Source organism: Tyto alba, unplaced genomic scaffold (genome assembly GCF_018691265.1).
Source record: "Tyto alba isolate M040663 unplaced genomic scaffold, T.alba_DEE_v4.0 Super-Scaffold_1, whole genome shotgun sequence".
Taxonomy (NCBI): Eukaryota; Metazoa; Chordata; class Aves; order Strigiformes; family Tytonidae; genus Tyto; species Tyto alba.
In genome coordinates, this window is record NW_024881261.1 from 22468097 (window position 1) to 22495964 (window position 27868).

At 43.8% G+C, this 27868-nt stretch overlaps 1 protein-coding gene across 9 annotated transcripts in view; it reads left to right on the plus strand.

Annotated features, from left to right (window-relative positions):
• PAX2 (paired box 2) overlaps positions 1-27868 on the plus strand; it is a 100790-nt gene that overhangs the window by 64559 nt on the left and 8363 nt on the right. For 6 of the 9 annotated variants that reach the window (XM_042787653.1, XM_042787703.1, XM_042787582.1 and 3 more), the window contains 4 exons: positions 6648-6823; positions 8670-8796; positions 21206-21415; positions 25138-25239. In XM_042787653.1, coding sequence (XP_042643587.1) covers positions 6648-6823; positions 8670-8796; positions 21206-21415; positions 25138-25239 — 615 coding nt within the window. The remainder of the gene's footprint in view (positions 1-6647; positions 6824-8669; positions 8797-21205; positions 21416-25137; positions 25240-27868) is intronic. The other 3 variants (XM_042787807.1, XM_042787910.1, XM_042787865.1) reach the window with 1 other exon arrangement.

Sequence of the window (27868 nt, forward strand, 5' to 3'; positions counted from 1 at the left end):
TGCATGAGCAGCCTTCCTTGCTCACCAATTCCTCATCTGAGCTATACCCTCATTTCAAAACATAAAAGCCCTTTGTTTCTGAGCCTTTCTGCTCCGAGCCTGAACATGAAAGTAACAAATACACACAGTTTATGTGTCGCTGACACACTTGGATTACAGAGACACATGGACCAGTACAGTACCATCAATTTGCATACTCAGGTTCAGGCTTGTGGATTCCTTTGAGGCAAATGGACACAGGAATCTGAACAACTGAAGAGTTCACAAAGGCTGATACACTTCCTTGAGGTGACATTCCTCCAGCACTCATCTCCCACTATCCCTATTTCTGCAGGATACTGCACATAACTTGAATTTGTACTGTATCTTCTTTCACTATCACAGTGTAGATCCCTGATAACATTCCTTCTCTATGCAATGTTGAACCTTGCCAGCCCCTTCCATGCTCTCTCATTTCTATCTTGCACTCACTTGGGAACCTTTCCATCTGAATTTGAGGTTCATCTCTCTACCCACTAGTTTGGTTATTACAATCAAAGCCCTGACAATTCTTGCAGCACTACTACATGTTGAAATACAGAACTGATCTGTCTAGAAATGACTGCTTCTTTCATGCTGCCCAAAAGGCTGCAAAAATTCTTCTGGAAGGAAATGTAAACTGAATTTTACATCCTTCCTTTTCCAAACTCTACCGAGTAGGACAAGAAAATTTCACAGGTGAAAAGATCACCAGATTAGGGCTGCCAGTCCTTGCTCTTGTCCTTATTGCAGGGAGTATAGCATTAGTTTAATAATAATTGAGGAAGCAAATGGAGTCTCTAGAAACATTGTGATAGCCAGACTGGATCAGCTTGTGAAGACCAGAGCACCAGTACTAGACGCTTCTGACTGTGTGAAAATGTGTGATCTGCTCCCTCAGCCAAAGTCTTTGTCCTTGATGTCTCCTTTGGTTAGGGGTCAGCTCAGACACAAATGCAGGAGGTCTGCTATTCCCAGCAGGATCCTGATGCCAGGGTTTGAAGCCTGGGTCTGAGAGCACTGGGCTCCTTCCTGGACCCATGCCGAATGCAGCGTGAGGGTCTGTGCAGGGCTGGCTGCTGTGAATGACAAGCACTGGCTATCGATCGCGTTCTGAACTCGGCCCAGCCGATAGAAGGTAATTAATGACTCCATTTGCCTCAGTACCGAGGAGAACAATTGAGTTTGAAACTGCAACAACTAGCAGTTCGGGGAAAGGCCCCCCGGGACGTTCAGGAAAGCTGCCTGACAGGCCCGGGCAGCACTGGGACACTGAACACATCAGAGGGGAAAAAAAGAGAAGGGAAATCGGATAAAGGGAAAGAGCAGTCTTAACACAAAGGGTGACTTGGGAAAGGGCAGCACACAGAGCTGCGAGTGCCCGGAGGGTGGGACAGGGCTGCTCTGTGTTAAGCACCCCAGCAGGGATGGTGACAAAGGCAGGCGGCAGGACAGGACAGGGTCCCCTCGCTGGCACAGAGGGATGGCATTTCAGCAGCCGGCTCAGCACCGCTGCGTTAGACAAATGCATTTCCCTCGGAGGCTTTGACAATTAGATGGGTTCTGCTGTGTCACCTGGCTGGCAGTTCTCATGCCAGTCACATTCGTTTTTATTATGACTCTGGTTTTTATTGGTAGTGCTGTGAGGCCCCAGCTGAGATCAAGGTCCCACAAGGCAGCAGGCAGAAACGTCATGGGGGTGGTAACAGCCCCTGCCCCAAAGGAGAACAGTATCTCCATGTTTGTGTGCCAGCTGCACAGCTTCTCATGACCTTCTTACATGTTTCTGTGCTACAAAGGTCTTCCTATGTCAGCAATACTTCTGAATTATTTTTTGAGATGGCCCCATCCCACCCTGAGCAAGGGTGCTCTCTGTCACTTGTATCCAGGGAAGTAACAGTATTATACTGCTTTGTGCTACCTGTACATGATGGTGTCTTTGTGGTTTCCAGACCTGGGAACATCTCTTTGTTTTGGAGCTATTTAATGGGCATATTCCCTGTGTCAGATGTAGTTAAGGTTGTTCCTGTGTCCTCTGGCACAGGATTTCCTTGTTACCTGTCAGGATACTTCTGTGACACCCGTGGAGCATTTCTGTGTTTTGTGTCGAAGGTTTATGCTGAACATTGGCTGTGTGCGCTCCCTCAGCAGCCCCTTGGGAGGAGAGATGTTTCCTGTCGCATGTGCAAGGCCAGTCCTCATCATGCTGACAGCAACTGTGTGCTCTTGTGAGGGACGAGAGGGGTGTCCCTGTGTCACAGTACCAGTTTCCCTTGCCAGTAAAAAGGGAACTGGGAAAGGAGATGATGCTTCCTAATGGTACAGCTGGCACAGTTGCCTACATGGCATCTTCAGACTCACCCTGCAGCTGAAGCCTTGCTTCACCACAGCACCCCTTCCAAGAGCTTCTTTCTTGGCAAATCCCCATGCCTTAAGTTGTTACTCCTAGCACTGTTCTTCAACAATTGAAGTGACCGTTGCCCTCCACAGTGACATTCCTCATGGGATCTACTAATCTTTCCCAACCCAAATGTTCCCCATGAGGCCTCCTTTCACTTTCACCCACAGCCCTTTGATGGACCCCATCTCTTCCCCCAAATTCTACCTGATCCTTACTCCCAACTTTGCTCATACCCACGCAGTTGTCAGCTCCCATACTTTGTGTATTACAATATTTGAGTCCACTGATAGTCCAGCTCACAGAGTCATATGCTTAGATGAGAATTGCAACTCTAATCTAAAACCAAATATAAGTGTCTGTCCCTTGCACTTTCAGGGAAAAAATTAAAACACAGCCTCTATAGGTTTTGACACCAGAAGACCAACACAGGGGATTTACAGTCCTTTGGTTTTGAAGAAAATATAATGATCTCTGACTGTGAATGTCTCAGTGTTAGCAACAGAAGACACATAAATCCATCTTTTAGGATCATGTCTGTGAAACTTTCTCTGCTTCATAAGTAATATCCATATGCACAGTTCATACTATTACTCTGTGAAGTTTGGGATTTGTGTGCCCTACCATAAGTCCGATACTACTGCAAGCTGTTTAGACAAGGACCACCTTGAGGTAGCTTACAGGCCTCTGTCAAAAGTTTCTTTTCTTCTGTAGACTTTAAAGCCCAGGCCGTGGTCGAGCCCACCCCATATCCAGAACTTCCACCTAAACTAAAGCATTGCCTTTCTCCTTACAACTTTTCCACCTCTCCCTATCTATTTGCTTGCTTTGATCATTCTGACTTCCCTTTCTCCTCCCTTAATCCTTTTCTTTAATTTCCCACTGACTATACAGGTCCTTTCTTATCGGCTAGTCCTGAGTTTCCCAAATACACATACACACTTACGTGCATGCACACACACACACACTGACACAAATAAATAAATAAATAAATAAATAAAAAGGTCAGTGAGCAGAGCAGCAATAACCCCTAAAACAGTACTATCAGAGGGACATGATTGATCAATTGAATTCCATAGCGGCTGAAAAATGTGGGATTAAGCAGTGTATTATACGCACAATGAGTTGAGGCATGATGTTCATTTCAAGTTCATTTCGCCAGCCCTCTGCCACCAGATCAGGCAATCAATAGGGGCAGCAGATATCATATATCACCTCTCTCCGTGCTAGGGAGAGAGCACCATAATCTCTCGCAAATTTAGAGTGACAGATTTGTCAAGATCTGAAGGGCCCCTGAATAAATGAAGGAAAGGAGACTCCTACAGGGACTTGGGAAAGCTGTGGTTTCAGCTTCTTCACACAAAGACATGGCCAGTGCACACATGGGAGACACGCATGCACAGGGCTCCACAGGCAGACAGACAGGAATTGTAAATACACATGCACATGTGCACTAATCTGTGTAACCACCCAGGGCAACTTACTAAGGGTAGAATACGTTTTAATGACAATCAATGGAAGTTTTACCATATACATAAACACCCATCCACTCACAGCAAACAGCATGTATAGTGTAGGGCTGCCACCCTTGAAAATCAAATATAGCCTAAACCAGTCACTGCAGACAAATGGCTGCTCAGGCATGCACGGTGATGCAGAATTTGAAGAATACCAGAATAATGATCTACTGCAAAAATACCCACGTGTATTAGCATCATTGTGTGCACAGTCATGCACACTGACTGACACATGTGGAAAAATCCTCAAAGGCAAACAGATTCACAGGCTGCAGACAGGTTGAGACAAGTGCTGATACAGAAACACTTTTTTTTTTGTTGTTGTTCTGAGCCTGGACTCAGGAGTTCTGTGCCAGTTTTCAGCAGGGAGGACCATAGAGAAGTGCAGTGCCTAATGGAATTGGGAACATGAGCCTCGAGCTACCCTAGTCCTCCTGAAAGCCATCCCTTGCAGTAACAGCCCTGTCCATCTAAAACACGAAAACTGCACTGACACACAGAGTGTGCAGTCCACCAAGCCCGGTCTTTGCTTTGTTTTCTCTTAGTCAAACCTGTCATGAACTCCAGCTTTCAGGAAATTGAGAATTTTCCCTTGTGCAAATAAGACTGAGGAGAGGAGAAAATGCCAGGGATCAGTGCCAGTAAACAGCCCTGCTCTGGCTAGGGGTAGAAAAGAAAGAGAGAAGGGGATGCTTGAGGGAAGGCTGCGGGCTGGGACAAATCAATATGTAATATTTTCTATGGTCTTGCGAGTGGTACTGTACTATGTTACTGTATATAATGTACTATTGATTATATCATATCGTATAATCACCTATAAACGGATATATCTCATAGCCAGAAGGCAGAAAGCTCAGTTATAACTCTGGGCCACCAGTTGGGCGCTAACTGCCAGGAAAATACCCATCTTGGCACCATCCACAAGCTAAACGATGAAGTGATGGAGTGGCATGGTTCTGGCCATTGCACAGTGAATGCCACTCCAAGCTCCTGGGAGCATCACCTGCCCATGAGCACCTTGCAATCTCATGGGGAAAGGAAAAGGTCTATACAGATCCCTCAACCAGTGTCTTGACAGACAGCAAGTTTCTGACATTCACAGACTGGAAGTCACCAAGAAAGGCTGAATTATGAGGAATAATAGTAAAAGAGCAGGAAGGTAATCACAGCACAAGAGGGAGAACCTGATCTTAGGTTAGACAGGGTGATAAGACAGTCAGACTTGAGTCTGATGAAGCACAGTAGGTAGAGATTCAGCATGGAGGGTATGGAGGTATATCAGCATGGATGAGACAGGGGATTATAGCCAGTCTTACCAAAGTTAGTCTGAGAGGTGACAGCAGAAAGATACTCAGCACAGTTGGAGAAGATTATAATGAGCAGACTTGCCTCAGATGAGATGAGGGATTATGACAAAGGAAGATTCACTTCAGCTGGGACAGGAGGTTATAACAGACAGAATCACCTTGGATGTGACAGATGCTAATAGCAGGAGACTCACTCACTTCAGATAAAAAGAGGTTATAACTGAGATAAATGCACCTCATTTGAGTTGGGGGATAACATGGAAAAAAAAAAAAAAAAAACAAAACCAAAAACCAAAACCAAAATCAGATGGGTGATAAGATGGTTTATCACAGGGAAAGATTCACTTTGGATGGGGCAGGACATTTATAATGGCTCACCTCGGAGGGGATGAGTGAGCTGTAAGAGATGTGGGATCGCACAACAGGGATAGAGACACCTGGAACATGGCAAGAGGCACTGCAGTGAGATTGGACTGTGTGAGAGGGCTGCTGCAGGGACAGAGATGCACTTCTAGCAATGCTTCTACCAGAAAAAGGCTTTTTTCCTAGTAAAAAAAAAGGAATACCAGCAAGGCTGATTCTCACTAAGTAGGACTAGGTTTTGTAATAAAATTATTCATTTTGGATAGGAAGGGGGACTGACAGAGACAAAGATTCACCTCATTTAGGAGGGAGTTTTATAACAGAGATATGGGTTGTGATAAATCATGAGCTACATGTAGGAGAACGGGACAGAGATCTTAACAGAAACCAACACTCCACAGGGAGAGACTTGTCTCTGGTGAAACATGGAGTCAGAAACAGGATCATTCCTATTATCTGAGGGGGATGAAAGACTCATCTAAGGTATGACAGGACAAGATCAAATGAGAAGGAAATTATAACAGAGACGTAACTTCTAGTGGGAATGGGGAGTTACAACAGAGACTGACCCCCTTCCAAGCTGTAAGAGAGCCCTTTCTCCATTCCAGGCTCCCTCAGCCCTCTCCAGTACAGGTCCATCCTCAGCACTCTCGTTTTTCTGTGAGCTGTCTCTCCAGTAGCCTTCTAGCGATGCTAATTGCTGTGCTTTGCTCCCATTTTATGCTCAGCAATGGAGATTTGGCAATTTTAAACACTGAAAATCAGCGGAACCAAAACTCATCTCTGAGCCAAGCACCATTCTCCACAGCCTCATTCATCCTGGGCAGGAGAGTCCCACAGAGCCAGCCGGAGCTGCCCAGCCGCTCCAGCAGACAGGAGGGGGCTTCCCTCGGGTCCCCACAGCTTCCCCTTCCCACAGGAGTGGCACAGCTCCCTGGGTGGAGGGAAAGGGCCCTGCTCTTTCCCACTCTGTCCTTGTCCCACATCCCTTGCTGATCTGAGCCAGGGTCCTAACTCCCAGTTTTCTCTCTCTGTGCCCTGCAGATGTATCCGAGGGCTCAGTTCCCAATGGAGATTCCCAGAGCAGCGTGGACAGTTTGCGGAAGCACCTTCGTGGCGACACTTTCACCCAGCAGCAGCTGGAAGCTTTAGATCGAGTTTTTGAGCGTCCTTCTTACCCTGACGTCTTTCAAACATCAGAGCACATCAAATCTGAGCAGGTGAGGGTCTGACCTGGTAATGGGGACCCACAGGTGCCCGTAGGATGACGGCAGGGAGATTCCCTCACTGAAATCACTCTTCTCCTCTTTACCCCTTGTTCTCACACTGACCTGTTACTGCACATAAATCATATTTACATTTTACAGCACTTTCTATTTGTAAATATATCACTGTGCTGATGCATGTGTATACATGAGCTCTGTCTCTCCTCTCATGAACTTGGCATATGCATGCACACTGTGCTCTCTCTCCCTAAATCCCCATGTCCACCCTTCCCCCTGCACACACACCTGCAGGTATGGGGGCGTGTTCTTGCCCTGAACACGCAAACACTGTCATGCATGTTCACCACCACACAGCACTGCATGGAAGCTCCTGCACTTTCAGATCATGCCAGTGACCAGTGAGCCACAGTGTTAGGCTTTAACGGAGCATTTTCTTTCATGGTCCAAAGCTGAGACTTTACTCCCATCTCCAACATAGTTTTCCATACTTCTGCAGCTCTGCCCCCCTTTCCCTTACTCCCCCGCTCACCCGGCCTTTTATCCCAAAAGCTGTTTGTCTTAATAAAATGAAAATCAAAAGTCTTTTTAAACCGCCCCAAGCCATAAACCAACAAAGGAAAAGAAGGAGAGGCTGGCTGTGGACTCCCTTCATCCCAGAGTCCCTGGGTTTATTACAATGAATAACCTTTATTTACTTTCATTAGACTATTAAGCACCAGCACAGTCATTTTTCCCCCTGAAACTCTGAGCAGGGCCCATAAAGCAAATCCGAAGCCTAATTGAGTTCATTTTAATTTCTCTCCGATCACAGCGAATTACTCTGGTGATAAATCAGGGGGCAGGCTCACCCCCAGTAGAAGGCCTAATTTGCAGCTAATTACAAAACTGATTTCTACAGGAAGATCAATACGAGAAGGAATTGGAAATGACTAGGCAGTCCTAGCCAAGCAGGGACAGGGGTGGGGAGGGGGCCGCGTGCGGAGAGCCCACTGGAGGAGGGGAAGATGTGGGGAGGGGGTTGGGGAAGCACATGGAAAAAAACAGAGCAGAAAGAGCAGAAAATCAGTTTTAATTTAACATAATATTAATCAGAGCAACTTTTCCTGCTGTTTTGTAGCCTTCCTGGTTTCTCCAGCTCCCGCGTCTGGTCCGGAGGCTGCCACAATAAAAAGGCAATTACCAGAGCCTTTTGGACAGGACACCCTTTCAGATTCAATGGCTCTCCCCCTCCCACCCTTCTGTTAGCCATGTGGCACCCCCCTCCCCAATTTCATACCCCAATGCACAGAGTGACAGAGGCAGGGGACGAGGTTTCTTTGTTTGTTTTTAAAGAGCTAGGACAGAGGTAACAGCGGAGGGGAGGCAGACACTCAGCAGAGAGCATGGCTACAGTGGGCCAACGCTGGCTGCTTCCTACAGCCTGCCTGTCCCAGTCATGTCATTGCAGTTCTCTACCCTGGCTGACCTTGTCACCAGGGCAAACACCTCCTCCGCTAAGCCAAAAGGAGGGAATGTGGGTTTCCTCTTTCTTCTCCCCTGGGCTGGCGCAGGCTGCCACCCCCATCCCCACAGAACCGAACGAAGGCTCAGTCATATCACAGATAACGGGTCCGATTCCTCACCCCTCTTCCCCTTCACAGTAGCACAGAGGTGGGTGGGATAGTTCATCCTAGGAACCCCCCCGCAACTCTCTCATCACTTCATCTTCTCGTTTCCTCCTCCTCCTCCTCTTCCATCTGTGCAGGGGTTTGCATCTCTCCTCTTCCTCCCCCCCATCTGTACACCCTTCCCTTTCTCCTGGCGCATCAATAGCAAGCTGTCTTTCTCCTCTCTTCCCCAGGGTAATGAGTACTCCCTCCCAGCTCTGACCCCTGGTCTTGATGAAGTCAAATCAAGTCTATCCACCTCTGCTAACCCAGACCTGGGGACAAATGTATCAGGACCCCAGACGTACCCTGTGGTGACCGGTAAGCTGCCTGACCAAACAGCAAAACCAAGCTTTTTATTTATTTCCCTCATCACCATTAGCTTCTGCTTCTTCTGCTAATGCAAGATATCCCTCTGTGACAAACATGGAAAGAGACAGAAAGACTGTGGAGGACATAAGGGCTTAAGAGAATCTTGAAATTCAGAGTATTGACAGTTTTGGGTACATCTAGAGGTGCCCAGGTGTGACTCAAAGACAGGCAAACCCAGGTATGAATCAGGAACTTGTGTGCCCAGATGGGGCTTAGGGATGGATGTTGGTGGAGGACAGAGGAGTCCAAATATGCATCATTATTGTTTCCTTTGTGTCTGAGAACAAGAGAGTCGTGGCTTACCCATGATCCACACTTGTTTTTCTTGGGGGGAAATAATAATTTAAGTTTTATTCAGCTCTGGCATTTGGAGGAGGCATTTGCAAACTAAATACTGGGGTCTGCTGAACTGCAACTGCTAAACTCCCTCTTCCTTAAGCCCATGAGTGTCTAACAGGAGCTGGCAAAAGAAATCTGATCACAGCCTTCCCCCTCCCCTCATGCATGGCCACATTAAACTCAGGTGTGTCTGGGAGAGCAGGAAATGAGAGCAAGTGCACAGCAGCAGAGGAATCGGGATGCACAGAAGTAGGAGGCAATTTCTGCAGCAGAAACTGATCCACAGAAGTCTCCTCTTAGCCGGTGGCACATGCAAGACTGGAGCAGCATGGGGTTCTCCTGGGGCTGCAGGGCACGCCAACCTGATACTAGTGTTAGACTGCCTGCCCGGTGCATGTCTAGAGCCAGAAGGAGATATTCTGGTGCCACAGCCTTTCTCAAGCTTTAGTTGCCACTGGTGCCTGCTCACACAGCTACCATAGATTTGCATATCTCCTCTTGGGTAGCTAAAGCAGCTGGCAAGGCCCAAGTGACTTGCCCTTGTTTGATATATTGCCCTTTCCCTATGACTGCTCTGGCCCCTCTAGAAACCTCACAGTGTAAGTTGAGAAATAACTCATGACAAAGAGATGTAAGTCCTGTTAGCAAGGGAAGGAGCTGTTGCCTCTTGGACAAAGAGCTGTTTTCTGATGGCGCAGAATCAAGAGCACTGGGGTTTGTATTTCAACTTTTTCTTGCAGAAGGCCCAGATAATAGCCTCTGAGGTCAAAACAGCTCATGGCTGAAGCAGGCAGTCGTTGCTTCTTCAGCCAGCACTGAGCAAAGGCCTATTGTTGCATGCAACTTTTGGCTACCAGGAACTTTGGGACTGGGCAGGATTAGTAAATTACCTTAAATACAAAGGATATCCAGTGTGAGGTCTGCAAAACGTCATGGAGGACTGTGGGGAGGCAAACTGCATATTTAGGGAGTGTCTAAAAAGCATGACATCCCTGGATCCTTGTAGCTATTAGCCATGCAGTTTCTTAGCCAGCCAGAAAAAAATAGCTCAGCTGTGGCAAAATTGTTGTACTTTTCTTTGTATTTGCATATGCAAGACAAAACTCACCTGGTATCCATCTACCATTTAGCAGTTCTACATTTCTTACAGGAAATACTTTCCTGTCTTTGGGAGGGAAAGCCAATAGGAGACCAGTCCTGTCCTTCCTTCATGGAAGGCAGGTATCCATACCTGGATATAAAGATGAAGTGCCTAAAATCAGAGTTTAAGATTCAAAGGAGCCATAAAAATAATTCTTTTTAGTCCTTCTGCCTAAGTGAAGATGGCACATTCCAGCCTGTTAATATGAGAGCAGAATTCCCAAAGGCTGGGACACTGCACAAGCTTCGGACATGACCCTCACAAGGGGACAGCAGAAGACAGATTTGGCCTCACAGAAGAGGCTGTGGGCTGAGGCAGAAAATCTTCTTCACGTCCCCGCCACCCTGTGCCATCCCCACTCTTCCCTGCAACACTCCCAGCTCAGCTCGAGAACATCCCCATCTGATCCATCTGGATCCAAGAGTGAGAAAAGTTCATTTCAGACCCAGCTTGACATTCCCAGGTGGCAACTTAGCACTAACATCTCAATCTGTATGCGACATTTCAATCAGCGCAGAGTAACAAAAGCAGAACTATTAGCGTTGGGAGCTGTTCACTGGTGGTAATGAAGGGGAAACTCAGAAACTGGAAATTAAAAGGAAAAAAAAAAACCAAACCCTCAACACCCTGAAAGGCAGCAGGCGAAGAGGGGTGGAGAATTTTTCCTCTACATTTAGGCCAGGATCCAATGTTTGGATTAATGGTGCCATTACCCAAGAAAGGACTTCAGATAATGCTCATTCTTAAAATGTTTTTGCTGGCAATTAAATGGTTGCAGTTATTGATCTTCATTGATCTGATGTCCTCAATTTGCATAATCTATTAAAGATGAATGATTCATTATATGTTTGTTATGGGGCTGGGCAATGCTTTCGGGAAGGACCAGAGAGGTGAGGAACTCAATGGTGCCTCCTGATCTACCTCAGCCAGGAAGTTAAAGAAGAGGCTGAGAGCATGCATAATTCTTTGGTATCATCCAGACCCCTCTCCCAAGAAGGGATATTGGAGTAATAGCGAGTACCGAATTGCTAGCTGCCTGTTCCACTGCTATAGTGTCATCTTTGAAATGTTTCTTTGCTCTCGTCCCAGGGCAGTCTGTGAACGCAGGTGATATCTGAAACAAATGTGAAACAAATCCACCCATGCAGGGTACAAACTCTGCGTGCAGTCACTTCAGGATGTAAGATTTAGCTTCAGTCTACAAGAAAGTCTCCCCAGCTCAGTCTTCTCAGACAGAAAAAAGCATCACTAGCTCTTTCCAAACCAAAATTGTCTGCCAGTGGATTCTTGCCCTTTATGAAGACTTCAGAGAAAGTCCTTCTCTCTCTGGCTCATGACTAGCTTTCCTCAGCAAGCTCTCTCAGCTCACACCATTCTGAGAATACACCCCTCCAAAAGCCAACCAAACCTCAATAACATGTAACTACCTAAACCCCTGGAATGTAGTGAGATGGTTAAGTACAGATGTTGCTGAAGTCCCTTTATCTGTCTGTGAGCTTCCTAGAATTGAAGGGTTAGAAATGCTGGAAAACAGGCGGCCACCTCCCCAGTGTGCAGGAAGGCCTTCCCCAAAGTCCTGGGCATCTATTCAAAGATGCAGCTTAGCACCACAGTTACATACAGCACATCCTTACCTAGTACTGCCAATATCAAACACTCCCTTTCAGACAATTATTCTATCTAACGCATCTCAGATGGTCCATTTATTACTTGCATCTCCTAAAGCAAGTAATCAAAATAATTTGTTTACTATGGGGCAGACAGGTCACCCTTATTTCTCCCCATTAAGTATCTGCAGGGAATTTCCATGAACAAGGTGACACTTAGGGGCTAGCTGGGCACTGGGCTAGGAAACATGCTCCCACTGTCCTTCATACAGAACAGATAATGTAGAAATTTTCAACTTCCTGGTGGAGTATCTGAGAGAGAAAATTTAAGAGCTGTCTGAGAACACCACCTCACCTCTTCCTTCACACACAGTCCAGAGATCCAGCTACACCTTGCTTTGATGTTGCACAGCCATCATAGCTAGATCCCTGACAGTTTCTTGGACAGTATCTTTGGACACCAATCAGATTTCCTAGAAGCAAAGATCCAAGCTTGAACATACCAAGATAAGGCGAGTACATGCAGTTGAACAAGACAAGAATTCTGTTGTTCTGAGATGTTCTACTTCAATTAGTTCTATTGAAAGCAAACAGCCCAGGCAGATGAGAATAAATCTGTACAGGGCTAAGTAAACACAAAAAACCTCAATAGCTTTCTTTTATTCAGTAGTTTCTATGTCTCTTTTAGTTTGGAAGATACTCAGTAGCTAACACCTGAGAGGTGAGCAGAGAACCTCAAGATTTTGGCACTAGCAACAGGAATACTTTAAAAGCACAAGGTTATTCACAGAGCCGTGAATCCCTTGAGAACAAAGGTTAAGATCCTTCTTTAAGCACCATCAGAAGTCACATGTTTTGGAATAGGCATGCAGGAAAGAAGTGAGATGTTTTCAAAACCAGCTTCTGAGTTCTGGGGACTTAGATTAATAGTTTGGGAGCAGAGTCCTTTCCAACTCAATTATCTATCCCAGGAATTATCCAACAGAGAGGCAGCACTATGGGAAATAAAACACAATGGACTTTTCATGTATGGCTCGAAACTTGTTTATTAACAGACTGCTAAAGGAGGATTTACCTACTAGATGGATAGTAAAATTACAGCAAAGGTAAAGAAAAACTTCCCTTAATTGAAATCTGGAAGTTTTAACTAAATACTTTGTTTGCCAGCCCACTATAATCAGTGAGATATACAAAGAAAAGTAAAGGTAAAAGATAAGCCAAAGAAAAATGGAGCAAAAAAAAAGCACTTCAGGAACTTCTACTATTGCTGAAATGGGAGTCTGTGTCCCTTTCTCTTCCTGTGAGGTTTCCAAGTGCTTGTGTGCTATGGTTAGCACGTATTAACAGGAACAGGTAACACTTAAAATCATCATTACCCACCAAAATAGCTACCATGTCCTGTATAGAAAAGGTTGCCTTCTCTCTGGGAAATATGTTTTTCCCTAAAGCAACAAGTATCCAGGGTAAGAAATCCTGACAACTCATGATATGTCAAACAAAAACACCACAAAAGCACAAACTCCATCGATCTCACTTTCCTCCAGACCTTCCCTCTCTGGCATGGGGCCCGATTATTTTTCAGTTTACGTTAACTTTTTTAATTAATACATGAATGTGTGCAAAAAATTTTTTGAATTAGTGACTTAGAGGCTACTTGCTATGCCTGAAAAATATACAAGAATAGTACTTACACAGCATCTGATTTCAATGAAAGTTTTCAAGAAAGTTGTGATGCTAAGCTTGGAGAAATTACTGGCTAGACACCTGGATCCAAATTTTTACTGAAATGATAAACAATCTTTTGAGAACTTTAGCCTTCTGCAAGGTGAAAAGATATTATTTCCTTTGTTTCAGCTTAGTGAGTGAACTGAAGAGAATTTTTTTCAGTTCAATAACCAGGTCATTCAAAACTAAGAAACAAACTAGGATTTGAAAAAGAAGGAACATTTGTTTTCCTCTGTCAGTGAGTGAATTAAGCTTGATGTGAAAGGATGAGATCTATTAGTTCTAAAATCAGTTCAAATTCCTCCTTATATATCCTTTCCTTCATTTAATAAGTCAGTTTTAATGCAAAACCTGCTTAGAAAAGATTGCTTTTTCTGTTCTAGTATATTTAGGAAGTCAGGGAACTTGTGGTCATTTTATTTAATTAGCACGAATAATTACAAATACTGTTTTTAATTTAATTCTAATTTCCATCCAAATATAACTTGACACAGATCACAAGTAAAAAGTTAATAATCTAATAAAATAATAATATGGACTCATCGTTCACTATTTTCTCATATAATAATATGTAAAGACAAATTATATTACACAACATAATTGCTTAAATAAATGTGCACAGATGCAGTTCATCTACCTAGCAAAATTAAATAATCACTTTTAGTGTAAATTTTTTGTCAAAATATTTGTTACCATCCATAAAATTCAACCCTTTAGAAAACAGCCTGATAGTGCAAATGTAAAACAAGTTGATCTAGTTTGCTGTTTTAAATCATGATTAAAACTGACCATTAAATTCAGTTGTACTTATATCATTACACTGAGAGGGGGAGCATTTCCTTTCCCTTGTTTGTAGTGCTGAAAATTTCCTGTCTTGCTCCAATCTACTTTAGCCTCTGACACCAGTGAGCAATGGCTCTGGTCAGGGCTTGACTGAGCTGACTTAAGAAAGCTTCTTTAACAGACTGCTTGGGGCCCCAAGTTGGCCTTGGTGATGGAAAATCCTACAGATGCAGATCTGCACTCTGCGGCACAGTGTCACAGCTGCAGCTGCCAGCAGACAAGCAGCCTGTTGGGCACATATCTTGATGCCCCAATGCCCTGAAAATGGAATATGATAATCATTCACATGGCTGCTACAAGGTTGTTATTGTCCTGCCTCATCAAAATGAAGGAGGTATTTTCTTCAAGCAAGCCTTTCCTCTATTTAAGATGAGGAATCAGCAAAAGTAGAAGTCCACAGGACCTCCAAATTTCATCAGCTGTTTCCCATCCCTAAGAAAAGATAATATCTTCTTATCTAGTCAAGGAATTTAGAAAGGCAGAAGGTGTTACTACTCTTCTCCAGGACCAAATGGCTGAGGATGATAGATGGTCAGATGAATGATCCCTGGAGCAGACAGGAATAGCAGGGGGGAAAGGAATGACATAAACTATTTCCGTGCATCCAATAGAAGTTTCACTGACAATAATTTTATGCTGCTGAAGAAGGCAGCTTGTGGGCTTGAAAGGCATATTGAAGTGTGGAATCCAGAAATGGATGGGCCCGAAAGAAGTAATGTCTTTGCCTTCCTTAAATTAGCATTTAAATGAACAATAGCAGTGAATGGCAATAATGTCATGTAATGACAATAGCAGTGGATTGGCATTCCCACTCTGATTTCCCTCAGCAAGGGGACAGCATTGCAGGCTGCCACATTCTATGCTGCTGGACAAAAAGGGACTCCTTTAGTGAAAATAATTATATTGTCTTTCCACCAATTCAGTTTGCATTTTCTTTTGAGGCTAAGTGAAGGATTCAGTAAGTATAGCTATGATGAAAATTCTTGTGATGTAGATATTTTTCCCACTGACATCAAAGACTGTGCTTTATATCCGAGTTAAGCAACACCTGTCAGCAGGTGTTAATAACTTTTGATCTCCATCTGCTGTACTGGATTTAACCAGGCCAGCTGCTTGTACAATTGAAATTGCACACTTCAGCCTTCCAGAGAAATGGAGAGCCTAGAGCAATCTTTGGCCCTTCTTTGTAGGTTCAGGATTGCTGTGGGCTACCTAGGAATATCTATCCTATCTTATGATCAGTAGAATATCATTGTGAAGAAATCTTGGAGATACCTATAATGAGGACTGTGTGAAAAACTTAACATGTTCTAATTACATTTCCCAGCATCTTGTTTAAGAAGTAACACTCAAGTCCCAACCCACCAAGGAATAACCATATGCTACACTTTAAGGCAGGAAGTAATTGCCCAACGTGATGGGCTGGGACTCAAGAAAGGGGACAACAAGATGAACTCCACTGAACTTCTCTGTCAAGTGCACAAGTTGCACATTTTTTCCCTCCCTCCCAAGACTTTAAAGCACATTTTCCTTCATCATATCCATCTGCAAACAAATGTACTTAGAGCCAATGAAGTTGACTTCAGTGGAGTTCTCTAGTGATTAACACTAACAGTACTCAACTAGCTTCAAAGAGTAAGCCCGGATCACAGGTCTACTGGAAGCTCCATGTTCTACTCTGTATGAGGACTATAAAACTTTTTCTCTCCATAGTAACATACAGAGTTAGCAGGTCAGTTTCCTTGGAGAGCAGAAGTTAATTAGACCAGACACAAAATCTAGATTTATAAAATTCAGTTTTATAAAAAATGGGGCAAATAGATTTCAAAACTTTACATCAGTAATGTCAAAACAGTTTTGACTCTCAGGAGAAAGCAATCCAAGGTTGTTCCTTTAAACATGTATTTCAGCAATCCACAAGTAAAGTATTGGGCTAAGAACATGGAGGGACCTGTGCAGAAACAGAAAATAAACCTGAACACGCAAGGCTCATTCTCCAGTCAGCAGGAATAGAAAGAGAAAACAAGGAAGGTTCAATGAGAAGCAGATTAGTCTTTCACTTTTCAGTTGTTCTAGCAAAGGTCTGTGAGATCACAGAGAAGGGAAAAAAATAGGATGATCTTTATCTTCAATGCAATTTGCATGATGCTCTTGCAAAAGAAAAGATAGAAAACTAAGAAATTTTTTAAGAAGTGGTTCTTCTGGCATGACAGACAGAAAAAGTGAAAGATACGCTGTGTCAGTTCAGTATGGTCTTTTGCATGACTTCTAGAATTTGAGGCAAGATTCTCACATGGGATAAAGTGATGTGACTCCACCAGCTGTAGTGTAAACTCACCAGTGTATGAGTGCTGAGGATGCAGCCCCATTCTGTTTGCCACAATGAAACTTTTCTAAGGACTGGAAAATGCAAATACAGAAAATGATGTTTCAATGGTGGGTACAAGCATAGGATTCAAAAAACTTAAGATTCAGCTTTGGCACCGGTCTCCTCCACAAAATTGGTATATCTTATCTGGGTTCAGTTCCTTGCATATAAAACAGTGGTGCCTAAGGGATTATTTAAGGATATGTGTTCTAAAAAGAGAGGCACTGGGGTCATATAAATATTTGATAGAGATCCCAGGAAAAGATGAAGAATGCTAAACACTGTCAAGATGGTGAGCAGTGTTGTTAAGTGGGTGTGTACATGCCATCCCTTATGCAGGGATGTGCTGTTTTGATATTCTTTGTTTACTGAAAAGGAGAACTGGATGCAGGTAGCTTATCCTCCAGGAAGCCAGCAATGAAAAACAAGCAGCTTATCTAGTCCTGCAACCCCCCCGCTTCCCTTTGCTTCACTAGCAGAGAGCACGATAAAAGCTGAGACAAGTCTCTGTAGGAACCCAAAGCTGTGAATCTTCCTCTCACCCTGTCTGGGCAAAATCCCTTCATTCGCAGGGAGAATTTAGGCCAGAGATCACCAGTTCTACCTCTCCGCCAGAATAACAGAGGAGAGGGTTAGAAAGGAAGGAAAACAGCAATAACTCAACAAGTACAGTCAAAGAGAGGAGTAGGAGATGCACAAAATACGCAGTCCTCTGCTATGTTTCCAGCTATATCTCCACCCTGCTGATCCTTTCAAATTTCCCCCGCCATGACATTGAGTGGTATTTTTTCATTGCTTATAAACAAGGGTATCATTTTCCATTTAGAAGAAAGGAGCCTGGGACAGGAATAGCTTTCTGCTGCTTTAGAAAGGGGTTGCAGGCTCATTCTAACCCCCGTTCGATTACAAGTCAGTATTCCAGCCTTAGAAATAAGGCACTGACAGATACCTCAGGGTCCCCTGATACAGCCTTACTGAGGGACACACCCAAGACACAGGCAAGTCAGTATGGCACTGCTCCACAGCTTGCTGGCACTAGCTGGACTTCAGATAGGAAGGGGCAAGTTTGCCATCACAAATACAAAATAGAGAATGGAGAAAATCAGAAGTGAAAAAAAAAAAAAAAAAGTGCAGCTGAAGTTTGAGGTGGTTAAAATGAAAAATAGGACTGTGCCATTCACAGGTGGATAGATAGATCAATCAATTGATCTCGTCTACACGGACACACTTTGGAGCTATAATTCACTGCTGGGGCAATTATTCCAGCATAGCAGTGGCAGCAGTTATATCGGAGACAGAATCCAGGTGCTTTTAGTCAGGGGAGAGTTGGACAACAAAGGAGTAAAAATTGGTAAATGCCATCCACCAGTAAAGATACATGGGATATAAGTTATGTCTGTGCGGTTGCAGAGCATAGAGGGAAAGACAGACAGGTAGATAAATAGACACATAAAAGCCTGAATTTTGGTTGTGTAATCATTCGCTGTCTGACCTCACCCTCGCCTCCTCTCCACTACTCTTAGACAGAGTGTTTAGCATTATTGTGTCCCAGTCTCTTTGCCATGTTACTGTTGACTTCTTTATCCTCCCGCACTGAGTAAGTGGTGCTGCCTCTGGAAGGTGCAAGGAATTTTTCCTCATAAGCCTTGATGTGTTCAAGAGAGGGCTGGGCTCATCCCTGCTCTGAGTCTGACAGGGGCTTTAACAGCCTCACAACACCGGGACAAATAGCTCCTGGTCCCTTAACCCTTCTCAGCTTTGCAAGGCAAGGCCTAGCACTGTTGTTCCCATTGCAAAGGCTTTAGGCAGTCTTTCAGGCTGAAATCCTCTCTGTGGTGGCTGGGCAGAGCGGAAATCCAGGGACTGGATCAGATTGGCCTAATGCTACAGCAGCTTAAGCAGTCTGTTTTACCAGAGATTATGGTTTCACTTACACAGAGCGCCTGAAAAATGCTGCGGTTTAGAAAGGATTATAGCTGAAAATTCCATGCTTTAAAAGAGAAATAAAGCAGGGGAGGGACTAGGAAACCCAATGTGCCTAGGGGCTGTGCAAACAGGATTAACCTCTGCCCATAGCACCTCTTGCTTCTGCCCACCCACACTTCCTGTGTGCATCTTCTTCTCTGCCCTTTCTTCCCCAGCAGCTCCCCACACCTGCTCTGTCTTGCACAATACAGAGAGCTGAAAAAGGAGCTTGGAAAATTCCCAGGACCAAAGTGTCCCTTGTTTATTTAGGCATGACTGTCAAACAGCTTCCTTGAAAAATATCACTTCACTTGCATCCCCTGAAAGCGAGAGGAACTTTTAGTCCCTGCCTGAAGACAGATCTATTCATCCAAATTACCTAGTACCAACATTATTTGGATAAAGGCTTCAGTACTCCCAGGCTGCTGGTGGTGACTGTCTGTCTGTCCTGAAGGTAAAGCTGTGCCCTCCTTGCCATCTGATGACAGAGGATGCAGGAGAAAAATAGCTTTGGGGGTTCTCCATCTACAGAGACTGGCACTGGCACATGAAAGCTCACTGGTAGGACTGTAGGATGGTATAAAGTTTTAAAGCAGAAGCTGGGCACTGGTGTGCTGTCTACTCTGGTGACTTTAATTAACTGTTCAACAAAAAGCAGATTCTCCAACTTCTATCCCCCATATCCTCCACAAAAGGTCCTTGCCAAACAGAACTTCCTATAGCAAAAAGAGAGAAGAAATTACAATCCTCACTTAGCACACCAGAGACTTTGGATAAGTAAGCTAATTAAAGAGGAACTGTACAAGTCTTGGCCAGGACTGATCCTTCCCAACCAACTGAACCATGAACATATGTCTTTGCCTCAAAGGAGTCTCAGTGATCAGAAAACTTTGCTGGCCATCCAGGTTAGTGGTACTTGGAGGAAAATACAGATGGCAAGCTATCATTTCTGCCAGGTAGCAAATCTTTAGGGAACAAATGCCTCAGGATAAACGGCATTCACGGATAGAAACTGCCCAGCCCTTTATTGTCTAGGTGAGCGTTGCAGCCTCGCAATAAGATGGCTAGAGTTAATTAAGCCAGTTTTACATTAATGAAGTCAGATTTATGGCCTAATTATACATCACATTTATATTTCTCTGTATAAATCAAAACCACCAGAACCAACTTATTTCATAGGCCATTGGCAACACTTGCCATCACAGAGAAATATCTTTCATTTATTGGCTTTGATTTGTTTACCTGAGAGTGGATGGCTTGCTAGATGATTTGGATCAGATCTGATCACATCATCCATACCTTGCTTTCAGGTGTTCAAATACAGGCCTCTATAACTGCTGACCCAACAACAGTGGGTGTTCTGGAGTACCCATGCTCTAGATCACAGAGTTCTCCAATTCCCAAACCTCTTACTTGGCAGCCAAGTTAGGAGAAGTTGCAAAGCGGTATCTGTCGTGCCTATGAAAATCTGCACATCAGAAATGGAGATCCAACGCAAACAACAATGAAAATGAGACCTTTTATAAGTCCCCCACATTCTTCTCCTCTCTTCTCATCCATTATATCTCTCTGTCAAGGTATCCGTTTGGCAACACTAGACTCTAGGAACAACCAGAGTCAGTACTGACTGCTTTTATGGGTAAAGCTCCAAAGTGTGCCACTGTGAACAAGATCAATTGATTGATCTATATGTCTATCCAACTATTAATTGCACAGTCCCATTTTTATTTTAACCACCTCAAACTTAAGTTACATCCTTTTTGTCAAAGTTTTTAGAGAGTTTGGCTTGAGAAGCTTTCGCCATCACACCAAGTATTCTGTTTAATAGATGCTCATAACAACACTGCTCTCCTGGGGAAGGTTACCTTGGGTTGGAATAGACAAAGTGGTATAATACCCTGGGCCAAACTGTGTAAGTGTAGCATTTTCATGCGCCCCCGGCCAGCCAGAGAAAGCAGCAGGAAAGGGAGCACAGAAGCTTCAGAGCATTCTTCTCCTTCCCAACCCTATGCTTCTTCCTGCCCCCCCCCTCCTGCATGTTCCCTCCCTCACCTCTCCTCTTCCTGCATCCCATTCCTCCCATCTGCCACTGCACTCCATTTTCCTCATCTCCTGCTGCCCCTGCAGAGGCATCCCTGCAGTCAGAGCCTAGCCCCCGGGTGCATTTACTGCTGTTGTCTCAGCACTGGCTCCTCTGATCGACTCCTAACCTTTTTATTTTTATTTTTGTTTTTAAATTAATTTCCCTGTAGATTTTAACCACTCCATTTTCATTTACCCATTTTGTTCTTCCTCTCCTCCCTTCCCCACCCTCCTCTTCCTTCCCCTGTTCCCTTTGTCTGTCTGTGTCCATCCCCTACCCTACCACAGAAAACCTCTCCTCTCCCCTCAGTATAAAGCAAGAGCCTCATGGAGCCTCTCTCACCCCTTTCACCCCCACCACGCCGGTCGGCTCTGGGCAGGCTGATCTTCAGCCCTTCCACATGGCCCTTTCAGACGATGCGTCCACGCCTTGCTACAGTGCCTTCCTTCATCATGGTGCCCACTTTGGGCAGTCCAGCAGCCAGCCTCTGATAGCAGGTAACTGGCCTTGGCCACAAACTCAGTGGGGATGCTGCAGGCAAGGGGTTCAGTTTCGTCTGATGGGGAGACCAGTAAATGCTGCAAGCTCTTTGATTGCAAGTGGGAACCAGAGCAACTGTGTCCCAGTTCTGTGTATGCAGCATGTGTTCACAGCTCCATGGAGAGTCACAAAAAGATTTCATGCCTGCCCTTCATTTTTTAGAATAAAACGGGAAAAGAAGCTGTAACTACCTAGAAGTGACTGGGTGTCCCAGTTGGATGGGTCTGGGCCTTAGTACAGAAACACTCGTACAACAAAATCTGGTGTTGCCTCAGTAACCATAATGCCCTGAGTACTGTAGGCCCAGCAAGGGTACTGTTTGCTAGCCTACGGTAAATCATAAAAGCTCGAATAACCTAGCCAGCTCTAGGACTGACAGGGTGGTTCAGCATGGGCTGTACAAACTACTAAGTCAGATAAATACACAGGCAGTTGGTGAGCACTGCCACAGCTATGTTGTGAGCAATATTTGAGTCATCTGGTTTGGGAGTGTCAATGTGAGCTGGTGCCTTCACACAGCAGACCAAGTAGTTAAGAAACAGGGTATCATGCCTGAATGTCAAGACCAGGAAGGGTGGGTGAGAGACTATAATGTCTTACAGCCAAAGGAATACAGACCTGAGGTAGGTGGCCTTTAAGAGAAGGGCAGAAGCAAAGAAATAGGTTGCAGAAGATGGCAGCACTTAGGAGCAGCAGGCTGGAGGGGAGGATGAGGAGGAAGGGCAAGTTTCACGGAGGTACTAGGGGAAACTCCTGTGCAAGATGACTGAAGCAACATTGCTGCAGAAGCTCAGGGCTGGCTTGGATGAAAGAGTGGGTATAATTCTAGGTGACCACTGAGGCTGTTGTCACTCCACTGTCAAAGAATTTAATTTGGGCTTTTTCAGAACAGACAAAGTCTTAGTGCAGACCACAGTTCCTAATGCTCAAGAAACACGTTTTACCTCTGCCTCCTTCATGTTCCTACATTATTTTTCTCTTTTGACCTAACATCCTCCCTTTGTCTTGTCAGGTGAGATTTGCGATTCTAAACCTCTCTGTGCAAAAGCAGCAGGTGACAGCAGAGAAGACTTTTGTGTCCATAACACTGTTTTGGCCCAATCTTACTGCAGCCAGTAAGAGCCTCTGAGCTCTGGGCACTTCCTAAGACAAAGAGTCTCAGTTCTCTGGGGATGCAGTCATATATGACCACCCTCTAGCCTAGAAGGCACTGTGTTTCAGGAGAGGCACCTACCTTAGAACCCTTAGAGAGAATTAGATATGGGAGAAAGAGTTCAAACACTCAATGTCACAGTGATGAAAGTACTGTTCCTCACTCAGAAGGCTCATGGAGAAGGGAGAATTGCTGGAGTTGGATGAATGTTATAAGCAGAATAGGTGCTAGCTTTGCCATAGCCCTGGAGCACAAGAATTTAATAATCCTGCCTACCTGTTGGTAATGAGAGGAGGTAATGGAAGGGGCCTGCTTGTAAGTAACAGCATTTTAAGAGTCTCTCTATGGGACTGTTACGTTGTTGATACTGTACTTGTTTGTTATCTTCTTTTTCAAGGCCGGGATTTTGAGAGATGATCACTTCCCAGTGAATTTTCCACACTGAGTTTTGAACAGTCTCTGTGCACTCATGTCTGAATAAAAACACAGGGGCGTTATGTGCATAGATTGAGTAGCAGAGTGAGTGTGTATGTGTTCCCACCTGAATGGAAGTGTCAAAATGAATTAATTTTGCCTGCTGCTACATAATGTTCTCTCTAACTTTTCAGTGACACTGTTTTCTTACTCATCACCTATTGTTATTTCTCAGGCTAGCCAATAAATGAAACCAAAAGAACATGAATTTTAAGCATAAAACTTTCTTGACTTAAAAGAATGTGAGGAAAAGGAAATAACTACATCTAGTAGGTGTTAATCATACAGCTCAACATACAGCTACAAATCACTAAAGGAATGATAGTGATATAAGAGTAGAAGAATGCAGAATATAAATCCCTGAGGCATTATATATTTATTTTTATCAATATTGGGGCATGGCTGGAAAATGGCTCAACCATTGTCTGGTAGTTCTGTGCTATTATCTAAGAGGAGGTGAGCTGCGAACATCAGCCACTCATCTTGATCTTCTTCAGGGAGAAAGAATGAACTTGCATTTCTTTTTTTCTTAAGCAAATCACCTCAGTAATTTTTATTCAAGACCTATGAAACCAATGACAATAGTTTAGCCTATCTCACCCCACAGAAACTTCCTCCCTTCAGGTTAATGCTCCATGTTGATTTGTTTTCGCTTTGCTGCATAACTGTTACTTATTTCTGATTCCCCAGCCAAGGTTCATGCTTGTTGCACGGCCTGCTTTATCAGTTATCACTCTGCCACTAGTTGAGCTAAACCAACTCCTACTCTTCTTTCATTGAAATATCCCAGCTCAGTTCCATTGACTCTGGTGGTGTTAATGGGTTATACTTAACCTGTCACTCCTAAAGGTCAATCAGACTCCAGCCCCCCAGTTAGAACAGACAGGAGAGACAAAATTTAACAGAGGAACAAATGGCACAAATGTCTTGGTGAGCGATAGTTCACCTAGGGAATGTGAAAGGCTTTGGATGCCTGGAACAGGCTGAGATCTCAGTAGGCAGTGTTGCAGGTTGAGCTGTAAATCTCCCAGCAGCTGTGAGGGAAAGATTATCTTAATTTATTTAGGTAGGTTTTGGGGGTATTTTTTTTTGTTGCTGTTGTTGTGGCTTGAAACTCCCAGCAGCTTCTGAGATGATTTTAGTTCATTTAAATGCAATAAGCACTAACAGCAAATGCCCTTCTGGCTGGCCTGTTTTCAGGCTAACCAGTCCAAATGAGGAAATGCCTCTGGCATCAACCAAGAAGCCTCCAGCTGCACTTCCTAAGAGATGAAAAATAAACTACAATCATCCACCCAGTCCACACCCCTCTCTACTTCTTTGATGGAGAAAAGATATCACAACTTTAAGTATTACTAACATAAACTTGTACCTGTGATAAAAATTAAGTGGGACCCAAACTAATTTGCATGATCCTAATGCTATATATATTACAGCAGCACCAGGAAGGAGTCTAACCAGTATTGATCTCATGTTAAGCACTGTGCAAATGTACTAAAAGCATGCCCTTGCACCAAAGAGTTTGCAGCACAAAAAGAAGCACAGAGAGGTGAAGACACTTGCCTAAAATCATCAGTAGGTGAATGGCAAAGGTGGGAAGAGAAACAGGCACAGAAAATTCTTGGATCACTTTCCAGTGCCTTGCACATTTATCATGCCCTAAAGTAACATCACCACAGTTTTGGAACTGCATCTACTGCACACAGACAGGACCTCAGCTACTCTGGCAATGAATATACTGCCATTCTCTGGGCAGCTCAGGACCATTTTGATTTAGTTAAAATAGATCCAAAATCTACAATTACACAAGAAAATTATTTTGAGCCTCACAAAGCTAAGTTTTAACATCCATCCTTACAGTGTGTGATCAAAAGTGCCACAATCTTCCCCTAAAATTTTCAGTGGATAGACAGCACTTATATAAGGGAAGGTTGCACAGCACTTGCCTATCAAGCTGCTAGTCATGTAACAGTGGGACAAAGGGTGATATCAAATCAATATTGAAAGATCTTATACCTATTGATCACCTGTTCTGATTGTTTCCCTTTCCAGGTCGTGATATGGCAAGCACCACCTTGCCTGGCTACCCACCCCATGTTCCCCCAACTGGACAAGGCAGCTACCCAACCTCAACTCTTGCAGGAATGGTTCCTGGTAAGTCAGCCCCCAGACTTCAGTAACGGTGCACACGTTTGAATTGTATACTAGCACTGTAGGAGCTTTCACAGTTGGCACTGCTATTGCTTTGCTGATATTAAGGGATATTATTTTCTTAAAGAAATCATCAGGTGTCTATAACCAGTGTAGTGAACAACTCTTTTTGCAATGTATCTCTCTCCCCCTAGTAACTGATTCACTGCTGCTATGGGCAACTAGCTATCTATAACCTGTGGCAATTAATTGGTAATTAATTAACCTTAGTATTCATTAACTAATGTAATTATTTTCCAATGACCCGTGCAGATTATTATGTACTGCTCATGGCTCAGGATATTCAGCTATCCACTAATTTAAGGTAACAACTTACCTCCTATCTAAAGCCAGGACATCAAACTGAAAATCATCAATGGTAATTTAATACCTGCAGTTTTTTGGACACATATTGTCCATAGCCTAAACTAGCTAAGAACTCAGCAATGATTAATGGCATTTCAGGAGAAACTAACTAGTCACTTTCAACAACCAACTACTTACCCACTTCCTGTTTGTAAAATAGCATCTCCAGTCCAAGAAACTATCAACCTAACCCTACATCCACAGGCAGACTGTTTCTTTGCTACTCAGTGCCTTTGGAGAAATATGTTCTCTTGGCATATGGATTCTCCCACTGTTCAGGGAGAAGAGAGGACATTTACCCCAGGGCAACTGAAGACCTTATTACCCCAGGCTCTATTCCCCACTCCTCTGATGATAGTTATTCCCAGCAGGCAAATGAAGAGGCAGGATTTTCATTTCTCAGCCACAGTAGCTCAGAACTTCATCTGCCACTGATTTCTGTTTATGTTACTGCCCTGGGTTGTGAGTCATGACAGCTAATGAGCATGTACACAGTCCATTCTGCAACCTCTGCTACTGAAGGGATGACTCCGGAACTGAAGCAGCAGAAAGCTGAGGACAGAAAGCTCTTAAATCACTATGATATGATTTGCCAGGGTTTATGAGTGAAAAGCCTAATTTAACCCCTCATGCAAATCTCAGAACAGCTAGCTAAATGAACATACACTGCAGTGAGGACAGTGAAAATATCACTGATAGGAAATGCTTGCAGGTCAAAGTCTTAACATCTATAAATGACAAATCACTGCTTAAATACCATGAAGTACTGGCTAATGACTATGGTCACATTCCAGAGCTAACAAGTTCCCTACCACTTATGATCCTAAGGCACAACAAAATCTTGGGCTATGCTGTAAATATTATGTGATTGACCTCCAGACCAGGAAAAGATAGTGGATTGATCCCCTCCTCACCCCCACTTTAGTCCCTTGGTATAGTTGAGCAGCTTGCTGAACTTTCAGGGTGATGCTGAGTTGGAAAATTTTAGGGCATCTCCTTCTACACTAACTTTTTTAGGGAGATGGTTTGGCTACAGAATCAGAGAAGCACTAAGATAATATAAACCAATTAACTCCTCCTCTCCCCAATAGCAGAAGTAGACTCAGTTGTCAACATTTAAGTCAGTTAAGTCATATGTCAAAACTTATAGAATGTCATGGCATATAGAAACGATTAATAACACTAAAATAGCTGGCTCTTTGAACAGGTACTTCTAAAAAACAGGCTCTTCTCAACTTTTAACTGTTCTCAACTTCTCAGCTGTTCAGTGACTGCTATGTAAGTTTAACATCCTCATCATAAGAATGATACTGACATGTAAACTAGGACAAAAATGTTAAGACCACTAATCACAGGGGTCAATTATCCAAGAGTAGGATATTTCAGCTCCTTGATGTGACTCCTACTTATCCATAAGACAGCAGTGACCCCAAAACTACACAAGTATCCCCAAAAAGGAACAGGATGATAAAGAAAAAAGTTGAGTTATACTTCAAAGAAAAATATTATTCAAGTCAAATGAGTATCTTTACATTAAATCTGATGTCAACATTCAATTAGAGGAAGTTTTTCCAGTGGCCTACTTGGGCATCCTGCAGTAGTTACTGAACCTTTCCACAGAGCATCAAGTTCTGGCTGTTTCAGTCATACCCCACTGGTCAGACCTAGCCTGGTGGCCCTTCTATTCCCATGACTGAAGCCAACAAGCTGGAGATAAAGAGGCTTCCTGGGAAGGAACATAAGACGTGGCTTTAATGGGTCATGCTGCAGATCTCTGCAGCCACTACTCTTTGTCAGGGGCCAAAAGTGAACGGCTGGGGAAGGGTATGAGTTGAGCAAGCACATCTCCAATACTTTCTCAAAAGATCTCCCATCCTCCAACAAGTTCCAGCTCAAAGACTTCCTAAACCTGACTTAGTGTCTTTCTTTTTAATATTAAATACCCTCCATAGGTTTCCCCTCCACAAACAGTGTCTTTTGAACCCATATAAGCCTTTAACATCTGTAGCAACCTATGGCAAGAAATTCTGTAGCTTAACTACATATTGTGTGGAAAGTACCTCCCTTATTTTTTCTGAACCTGCCACCTGCTAGGCTCACTTCATGCCTCATGGTTTCTGTATTAGAAGACTAAACGTGCCAAGATTTAAATACAGATACCAAGAAATACTGTTAGTAAAGGTTCCCAGAGCACAGATTGCACAGAATATAGGCCTCATGGGATCGA